This window comes from Cariama cristata, unplaced genomic scaffold (assembly GCF_000690535.1).
Source record: "Cariama cristata isolate BGI_N322 unplaced genomic scaffold, ASM69053v1 scaffold21717, whole genome shotgun sequence".
NCBI lineage: Eukaryota > Metazoa > Chordata > Aves > Cariamiformes > Cariamidae > Cariama > Cariama cristata.
Genome location: NW_009627509.1, coordinates 12723 through 22920, shown reverse-complemented (window position 1 = coordinate 22920; position 10198 = coordinate 12723). Strand labels below are relative to the sequence as shown.

General features: G+C 51.0%; 1 protein-coding gene across 1 annotated transcript in view; it reads left to right on the top strand.

The window, feature by feature from the left end:
* Positions 1-10198, top strand: part of LOC104164976 (EF-hand calcium-binding domain-containing protein 4A-like) — a 39689-nt gene that overhangs the window by 22157 nt on the left and 7334 nt on the right. Inside the window, exons 8-11 of the mRNA XM_009704467.1 lie at positions 668-855; positions 1541-1612; positions 2419-2473; positions 7330-7409. Coding sequence (XP_009702769.1) covers positions 668-855; positions 1541-1612; positions 2419-2473; positions 7330-7409 — 395 coding nt within the window. The remainder of the gene's footprint in view (positions 1-667; positions 856-1540; positions 1613-2418; positions 2474-7329; positions 7410-10198) is intronic.

The window sequence follows — 10198 nt, the reverse complement described above, 5'->3', positions numbered from 1 at the left end:
TCCTTCTTTTTCTCTTTCCCAGATTACGCCAGCCATTTGTGAGGAATTACATTGCTGGTTGAGTCCGTGACAGCAGGCTTTGAACTTCCCAAATCAGGCTTGTTAGTTGTGCTGGGGTCTCATGCTGCCTAGAATGCAGCTCTGCCTCAGTGACATTGAAACGACATCCCTAGCCTGAGGTCCTGTCTCCGACAGTAGTAAAGGCCACGCGCTCACTTGACTTTCCAGCTGTAGCGTGAGATACCTCTAGCACCTCGATATATCTCCCTTTCAGCTGCCATGGGCTCCCGAAGCCCCCAAACTAGTGGCTGCATTTCAACAACTGTGCTTAATAAATCCCAACAGATGCACCCCTGCTTCTGCCCGCCAGTCCTCCTTTGACCCTCATTTGCACGCTGATTTCTACAGTGCCTGACAGCAGCAAGCTCCTCGCACTGCCTGAAGCGCTTCCTCAGCTATGCCTGACTAATTGCATTACTTGCTCCCCAGTGCTGGCATGATGAGAAATAATTGCTTCCAATTCACCTTCTCGATGCCACTGGTGGTCCTGTAGACCTCTGCCTCGTTGTTTTTACATCTGCTTTTTCAGCCTGTTTTTACAGGCGTGATTGTAGCACAAAACCCTTCCTCTCTGTGTTTAACCCCTCCTCCTCCTCTCCCATTGCAGCTGGAACATCAGCTACAGTCGCTGAACTCGGAGCAGCTGGAGACTCGCGTGCAGAACGAAAGGCTCTGGCACCTGAATGAAAATCTGCTGGAAGAGCTGGAGAAGAGCAAATGGGAGCTGGAGGCAGTGAAAGGGCAATTACAGAAGCTCCAGAAAGAGGCTCAGCTTGAGCAAGAGCAGAAGGACAGGTGAGAATGGGCAGGGAAGGGGGTGTCAGGGCCCAGGCAGGGAAGGAAGTGTGGGCAAGTAGTTAAAGAGTAAGGATCTCTAATTAGAAGCCTTGGTCTCATCAGAGGATTGCCTGTCTCTTTTTCAGGAAAAGAAGTAACATCTCAGTAGTCTTACGGGCTTAAACAGGGAGTGATACTGCTACTCCCGCCTTCCTTTAGTGGGAAATGAATATATTCATTGATATTTGGCTAGAAAAGCAGTGTAAAAAATACAGATGTTCCCCAGCCTAAAGGACGCTTCTCCTCCGTGTATTTTCCAGTTCTCCATCACCTCTATAAAGTTCCTACAGATCTTCTAATGACTTATGTTCCTGTTTGTGGGCTTAATCTAATAATGCGTAGCTCAAACATTGAGATGCTTCAGCTCCAGATGGCAGTGAGCATCCTCCCCATCTCTAGCAGCTGAGGAAACTGGAGTGTGAAAGGAGAAAACGGGTTACCTGCCCTCACGTTGGAGGAGAGCGGGAGAACCAGGGTACAACCCAGTACCCCAGAGGGGTGCTTCCCGTGCTGCGTCCTCTGAGTCCTCCTAGCATAGGGCAGGCCCTTATCTTTGAGAATGCCATGAATGCCCCTGAGAAAGGGATCTTTATATTTCCTCTCCCATTAACTTATTTCCCCTTTTAAAATCCCCTTTGCCCAGGGATGTGTTTAGAGTCTCCAAGAACATGCAGAAAGAGAAACAAAGCCTCCTTCGGCAGCTGGAGCTCCTCAGGTAAGAACAGGGATGAAGGGAAACGCTGAGCTCTTGTGCACGTAAGGGGCTGAGGTTTCAGCACTGTGCTCGTTTCTTCCATGGAAACCTATGGGAGTGTATTCCAGCCGTGCTCAGACGCTGCTTGTTTTTCTAGGTCCAGACAGTTGTGCGATCTGGCCAGCTCTGGCAGAGTATAAGCTGTGTTATTTCACCAAGTAATCCCTCCACTGGAGGAATTTAGTCTTTCCTGCTGGTTAAGGGGACCACGTTGAGCCCATTACAGAACCACAGAATCAGTGAGGTTGGAAGAGACCTCTGGGATCATGGAGTCCAACCTGTGCCCTAACACCACCATGTGAACTAGACCATGGCACTAAGGGCCACGTCCAGTCTTTTCCTAAATACCTCCAGGGATGGTGACTCACCATGTCCCTGGGCAGCTCATTCCAATGCCCAACAACCCTTTCTGTGAAGAAATGCCTCCTCATTTCTAGCCTGAACTTCCCCTGGCAAAGTTTCAGACTATGCCCTCTTGCCCCTGTCACTGATTGCCTGGGAGAAGAGGTTGACCCCCACTTCGCTACAGCCTCCTTTCAGGTTGTTGTAGAGAGCAACCAGGTCTCCCCTCAGCTTCCTCTTCACTAGGCTAAACAATCCAGGCTATCCCACCTGAGCTGGGATATATGCAAATCCCAACATGTCTGGCAATAAAAAACATCTTTGTCGTCCCAGGCTCCCTTTCTGTTCCAGCTTTCAAATGTTGGTCACACACATTTTTGATGAGTGCTTCATTGTGTCCCTCCTTGTGTCTTCCTTTGGAGCAGAGAGATGAACAAGAAACTTCGAGATGAGCGAGACGCTTTTGAAGCCAAGAAGCTGGTTAGTCTAAAAAAGAAAATCCTAATTCCCAACCACGCTCCTTTCATCTGCTGCTGTTGCTGTCACCACTCAGGGGTCTGTCACTTCCACGGGGGACAATGACCTGACCTCAGGAGGCCTGGTGTGGAGCTTAATACAGACTTTGCGGCACCTCTCTGCCCATGCTGGAGATAAGCTCTGCTGGTTGCTGTTGCCAACTGCCAGGGTTTAACCCACGGCACGTTAGCTTGTGACTGTCACGCAGCCCCATGGCAGGGCTGCGGTGGGCGCTGCCTGCTGCACGCGTGGGCTCTGTGTGTTGGGACAGGCACTGGGCACGTGCAAGGAGGGGAGTGAAGCTGGATGCATCCCTGGAGCTGGGTGGTGAGGAAGAAGATGGATTCCCAGATGTGCTGCCAGCTGAGTGGGGGTGGAGGGGCATGGGAAGGTCTTGGAGTTTCTCTGAGTCCTTGAGTTTGTAGCAGATGTTTTCAAATGTTCCTTGGGGCAGCTCCCCATTCCTGTGAACTCTGCTGGGGTGGAGGTGCAGCAATGATGAGCCTTGTGTCAGAGGGCTAGGAGAAAGCAGCGGGGCCTCTTTGACATCTGAACAGTCAACTCCATCTCTGGCCTTTCCCAGTCTCCAAGATAAGTATGAATATGTGATCTATTTTTAATTCTTCTTATTTTTTCATGAAAAAGTCTTTTGTGTTCCCAAATGTCACTGGCAAGGCTGCTCTTTGCTCTTCTTGGACCCATCCCTGCCACCATGTGTCTTTACCTGCTCTGCCACCATGCCCCACCTGAAGATCTGGCAGCAGCTGCCTTGCAGGGAGGACAGGCAGTGGCAGGGGCTGCCAGAGACCTTCTGGCTGGGGCATGAGGGAACGTGGAAGGAAGCACAGGGATCCTGCCTAGATAGGGGATGAGATGCCCTGCTGAGGGAGAGGCTGGAGTTCTTCTCCAGGCTGTATAAAATAACCTCATTAACTGGATGGAGGTGGGTTGTGTTTGCGCCTTTGTGTGTGTGTTTCTGAAAGAAGATTATTTATTATTTTTTTTTTTTCCTTTTCAATTTCCCTCCCCCTCCATTTTTAAAGCTGCTAAGTATGTGTATGTGTACCAGAGCTTCCTGCTCCCTCTTGGAGAAGGAATAAACACAGTCACTCTGTAGCAGAGTCCAGTGCAAGCAGGCAAAGAAAATGGTTTGTTCTCCTCTTTCCGTGCATAGTGCTTCATCAGCTTCTGGATTCCTGTGGGTGGGACGGGTGGCCTGTGGAGACCACGGTTCAGGTATGTACCTCTGTGTGTCCAAAGCCTGTCTGCTTCTCCTCTGTTCTCCTCTCCTTTTGCCCCGCTGGGACCTGCTCAATGCTGCTCTAAAACATGACAGTTGTAGTTGGACCTAAGAGAGAGCCTAGCAGACAGAGTCATCGTATAGAGGAGCTGCTTTCTCCCTTCTCCCCGTGCTGGCAGTAGGGATGGGGCAGCAAGGTGAACTTCTCCTACCACCATTGCTTATCTGGCAAGGCTGGGCAGATGAAGCCTGTACCGGAGTAAGGTTTTTTTCCCTTGTCAGCCAGGACATCTTGTTGGCCGCTCTCGTTTCAGTCCACAGGAAAGCAGGGCTCCAAGGGATTACAGAGATGCTGCTATCATCATACACCTGCAGAAGATCTGCTGTCCAGCCTGTCCCGCTGTAAGGGGGAGGAAAAATAGCAATACTTCCCTGCAGCAGGAAAAAGGAGAGTCCAGCCTTCTGATGGGGATCCCCAGTGTGTGCCCTACTCTCTGCCAGAGACTATCAATGTTTTTACAGGTGAAAAAGAAACCTGAGGCCTTAATACCCTCTGTTAGTGCTGGGAAGAGTTGTGTTATTTCTGTGAAATGAAGGTGTGATGAACAGCGGTTCTTTCATAGCAAAGATTTTGAAGTGGTTGGAAAGAGGACCTGGACTGTACGTGGCTGAGAGCAACCCAGCTGCTGCTCCTTTGCACCTCTCAGTGCCCAGCTGAGTACCTTGCTCTTCCTAAGAGTTTCTGGCCTTGCCAGGGTGGGCAGACCCTGGCCCCACAGCTCTGTGGGGCACTGTTTTGCCGCACTGATTAGGTCAGAGAGAGCAAGGTGTGGCTATTTCTGCCTGTGTGCAAACCACTGCTGGGTGCTTTTTAAGACCCAGGGGTTGTGGGTTCAGTTTCGTATCCGTGACCCATCTGGCTATGGAGTTACGCTTGCATCTGGATGTTGACAGAGCAAATTTCGTGTCTGCTCAACACGAAGAGTGTTTTGGGACTTTGACTGCATTGGACACATATTTGTATTTCACTGATAAACCAGAATTTTTCCTATCTCACTGATAAACCAGAATCTTTCCCATCCAAAATGCTTGTACACGTGCTGTTGTTGTGGAATCCTTGCCATCGTGTGTTGTATAGCTGTGATGTCGCGTCTGTCCCTTTACCATCCCGGTGAAAAGCCAAATGTTACACAAACCTGGCAGGCCAATAAAGCATGGCAGAACAAATGGCAAAACACGCCCCGTTGTTTCTCCTTTCTTACCCAGGTACGTACTCCGCAGGCTGTTTCCTCTCCGGGTAGGGATGGTGCCGTGAGCAGAGAGGTGAGGGATGTGATGTGGCCCTCCTGCACATGCTGTGGTCTCCAAATTGCTCTGGCCTCTTTACAAAGAGGCTGTGGTGGCGGAGACCTTTATCTGAACATGCCAAAATGGGTTTGTAGAGGTGCTCTTAGACCAAGGGGCTTTCTTTTAATTTTTCAGGCGCCTGAGGATGCAGATCTCTTTTTGGTGGTCTATTGTTGGCTCCTGCAGGCGAGGAGTAGGGGGCTGATGTGGGCACGGAGCCAGTGTGAAGGCAGAAGCCACCCTCCTGGCTCAAAACACCAGCTTCTAGGCGTGCTTTTAGGAGATCCTCATCTATCACCTCATAGCAAAGGGAATCCCTGTGCTTTGCAGGTGACTTGAAGGTTGCAACTGGGCTCCAGTAGACTGTAACAAAATTTCCTTGTTTCTCTTTGTCTAGAGAGTGCCATTGAGCGAACCTGCTCAAACCCTGAAAACTTCTTCCTCCATCCCCACTGGAGAACCAGTGGTTGGCTAAACCACGGCCTGAGATCAGTGTCGATGGAAGGATCACTATGCCCTTGGGGGTCCTTTGCCTTGGAAGATAATGTGCTCCACAGTTCATAGAATCACAGAATGGTTGTGTTGGAGGAGACCTTTAAAGGTCATCTAGTCCACCCTTCCTGTCATGGGCAGGGACACCTTCCACCAGACCAGGTTGCTCACAGCCCCATCCAACCTGGCCTTCAACACTTCCAGGGATGGGGCACCCACAGCTTCTCTGGGCAACCTGGGCCACTGCCTCACCACCCTCACCATGAAGAATTTCTTCCTGATATCTCATCTAAATCTTCCCTCTTCCAGTTTAAAGCCATTGCCCCTTGTCCTATCACTCCAGGCCCTTGTAAACAGCTCACAGTTGTGACCCTCTCAGTGCTGGATTGTTTCTCTGGCTGGAGCTTCTCTTGAACACCAGTTTTATATGTAAATAATGTTTTGGGTGGGGTCTTTTTGTGGGTTTTTTTGTTTGTTTTTTTCCCTCAAAGTTCCTAGTTGGGTGAGGCCCTGTGTGGAGCCCAGAGTGTCTCCCTTTGTTGGACTGCATTGGGGTAAAGGTGTCCTGAGAGTTCTGGCCAACACAGCATCTTCTTAATTTTTTGCCTTTTAAAATAAGCCAGGGTTATTGAAGAAATAATCTTCGTAGTCCTCCCCTGGGCTGTGGGCAGCAGGAAGGCAGGCCTGTCCAGAGCTGCCTGCAGGTGTTTGGTCAGTTCAAAACTGCGGCCAGAGGCAGACCTGGCAGGTTCCAAACTCTTCTTTCCCCACCTTTACCCCCAGAAATAACTTGTGAGGATGTGTCAGAAATCTCCAGACTCATAGAGCAAGGACATCTCCCTTTCCCCCAGCGCTGAGGTGATGGGCACCTTCCCACGCTGTCTCCCCCTTCGTGTTTTTGTGTGTGTAGTCAGAGCAGTTAGGCAGTCTGTCTGGGGGTCGGGGGGGACCAGGCTTTAGCACGACATTTGGAGGAGCTGGCGGGTTGGTCCTCCCTCCGCCACAGGCTTTCCTACCTGATCTCAGGCAAGTTGCTCATCTTTGACTCTCCTGGGGCTGACAAAGCTGCCGTATAGGGGGATAGAGGGTTGCGGGAGAAGTTGTCCTGCTTTCTGCTTCTCTGGGGAGCTGGTAAACACTGCTGGTAGGAAGTGTGTGGTCTGAGGTGAGTAGGAGGAAAGCACGGAGAGGGGACGTTGGTGTACGGCAGAGGACGTGCATCGTGCGTTGCCCTTTGCAGAGTGGTCTCCTTCCTTTCCTATGGTGCACGTGCAGGTCCAGGTGAGTACCGGTGGAGGAGCGGTACCAGTGCCTTCTGAGGAAGGGGCGATGGGTCTGTCCCACAAAACATCAGCATAATAAACAGGCAGGTGGGGAAAGAGAGCTTCAGCTGTGAGACCAAGGGCAGATCAAGCCACAGAAATAAAAGCTCTGGCCGGCTAGAGCAAGAGTTCAGTTTGGGGCATTACTGGTTTTGATGGATTTTGTTGCAAAGGGGAAAGCAGCAACAGGGATGCCTTCTTGCATGAGTTAAATCAGCTGAATTGAGAAAAGCGAGCCCTGGGCTCACCTCTGTTCAAGCCCCCGGCGCGGCACAACCGCTGCATGGTGGGGGGCTGCCAGGGCTCCAGCCTTGCCTGCCCGGAGCGGTCCACGGAGGTGGTGAGTGGTTGAACTGGGGGCTGGTCAGGTTCCTGGGTCCTGATCACATTTTTCATCCCTTCTCTTTTTCAACTTCCAGGCACCTCAGAGCAAAAAGCCCCTGTTGAAGAAAGGGTCAGTGCTAGGCAGTTACCTGCTGGACGACAAGCCGGTCAAACGGTTAGATGGGCGTCTCTGTTGTGTTCGTGGTGTCGGTCTGTGTCTGCTGGAGTACCCTGTCAGTCAAGCTCTGGCCTCTGTCTAGTTGTCCCACCTTGGTACTGGCTGGTTTTGGGAGCATGGGAGGGGGTGCAGCTTGACTGTGGCTCTGGCTGCCTCTTGGCATCAGGCGGTGTTGGCTCAGCGTGAAGCTGAGGATGCTGTTAGCTAATAATTTCCACAGTGGGGTGGCCCCATCTCTGGGCTGCTTCTATGTGCAGCAATGGTGGGGAGCAAACCTAAGTGCTAACAGAAGCTGTGGGAGTGTTCGTGGGGTGGGAGTCACGAAGGCTGGCTCTGACCAAGTCAGGCAGCTCTATTAAAATGACTGGATCATCTCCCATGTCTGCCAGTTCCTCCTCGGGCAGAAATCCTGTCCGCTGGTGCCAGAGCCCATATCCCAGGGGCATGGGAGAGGCCAGGAGTTGCGCAAGGCTTCTGTTCTCTCTGGCAGCTGAAAGCCCCAAGGAGAGGGCCCAGCTCCAGGAGGGTTCACCCTGCCCATCTCCTTCCACACCTATGCAGATGTTCACCTGGCACATCAGGCCTCCCCTTCAGCCAGGGCAGGCGAACAATGGCTGTGTGGCCAAGGCCTTTTCTTTTCCTCCCACTCTACATGCAGACTGTACCGTGGCTTAAATACCCACGTACACCTGCTTGCCTGAACCCTGCAGGCATCAACCCTTGCAAGGCAGTTGTGTGACCAGCACACCAGTATTGATGAAAAGCCTGGTTCCTCTGAGAAGCAGGAGTGGCCAGCCCAGTCCTGACCTGGCTTGGAGCTGGATCTCCCCTGCAACTGCTGGCCCCAACCAAGTTTTAAAGGCAGGACACTTCCCTGTTTCCTACCAGGTCTCTGCAGAAGGTTCCACTGCTTCCTAGTTTCTCCTGGTGCCAACCAGAGATGTAGGTCTAGGCTCAGAGTTTCTTCCAGCTTCAACTCACCCTGAACGCTTGCGATTCTGGTAGTGGCATCTAAGAATTGAGTTTCAGGCTCATGGAGTGATGGAAAACCAGGTGAACTGTGGAGCAGGACTGATTCTTGAGGCCAGGCTGGGAGGTTGCTTGGATAGGTCTGAGGCAGAGCTCTTTCCTGGCTGTGTGACCAGCAGACATGCTGTCCATGGGATCAGACAACCAAGTTCTCCCGTCCTCCTCCCCAGCTATTTCTTGCAAAGACCCTGCTAGCTGCTGCTGGCATAAACCCCCCGCAAAGGCTTAACAGGTGGAGAAGTCTGACAGCAAGGGTGATGTGAGAAAGCATTTGTTGGTCGTGTCTCTGTCCCAATGCTGTGTCACACCACATTGCTTGAGAAACATGAATAAAATCCATTAGATCTGGAGTCGCTGTTCTGAAAGCTTTGTGTTTGTCCCTTGTTTTTCCCCGCCCCATGAAGAGGCTTTTGAGTCTCAGCCCCTCATTGCTGTGACTCCTGCCAGCCCTGGGAGATGGGGGCCGTTCCCCAGAGCCTCAGCCTGGGAGGATGGGTCTGTTTTCAATGGGGAGAGGTTCCAGCTGGCCTAGCTCTGGGCTGGCATTGGGGTAGATGCAGGGAGGACAACCAGGAACGTAAGCTGCCTTTCAGGGAAAAAGTATAGGCATGGCAGCAGATGAATTTTGCAGCCCTGATGAGGTGTAGTCGCAGGAGCAAGAGAGGAGAGCTGTTACCTTGATTCCTGCACTAGTAGCAAGAGAAAAAAATGTTGCAGAGAGGTGGGATGTGCTGCCTCTGGAGAGATTGACTATAGTAAGCCTCTGGTCTCTCTGACTTGCTTCCAAATGCAATCTGTTGACTGATGAAGGCAATGGAGATATCTGTAGTGGATAAAGCCCTTCAGTTGAGTTCTAAGCCTTCTCACTCCCTTCGTCTAGTTCTTTAACCACGGAAAACCAAGGCAGAGCGAAGATGCTGCCTTGCTTCTCAGCAATGACTCCAGTAGTTTAAATCGGTGATTCTAGCTGTTCTTTTGAAGATTGTTCTTCCACTTACCATGTTGGTTCTACCTCCAGTGAACAAAGTGCATCAGCCTGCTCTTGTGTAGGCACGGTCAGCGCAACACCTATTCCCCACAGCTTGGGCAGGGCGCTCGGGGATTTTTTGCCATGGAAAGTGCAATGTGGCTGGTTGGAAGCTTTAAAAAATAAACATCTTTTGAGTCCTGGCTCCCTTACCTTGGGCCAGGCGTGGATGCAGAGCCAACACCAGGCAAAGTGACCCTGATGTGAGCATGTTCACTGCAATTTGCACATCTATGGTGGGTTTCTGCTGCCTGAACTCGGTGAGAGTCTGTTACAGCGGTGTTTGGAAGTGATGGGCTGGTTTCCTGGAGCACGGCTCTGTGCCTTCAGCTGCAGGCAGTAACATGCGTGCACCCTGCATGATGATCGGCCAGCCCTCGCCCTACTGCCTGCAGTCAAACCCCTTTTCACCAACCTCGAAACCTTTGTTACTTCTTTTTGTGTTGTATTTGGTAGCAAAAATAGAGGAGGGGTTGTTGCTTTTGAAAAAAAAAAAAAAAAAAAGAAAAACCCACAACAAAAAACCAACAACCCCTCCTCTATTTATTTATTTTTTTTTAAAAAAAAAAGGTTTTTCCTCTTGCCACGTTTGTATGCTTTGCCTCATTTTTCAGTACTGGGGGAAGTGGGAGGCAAAGAATCCTTAAAAAATCCAGAAGGTGGGAATTTTTATTAAGATTAATGAAATATATGTCGGTGCGTATGAGTACAGCACAGCTCAGGTGAGCTG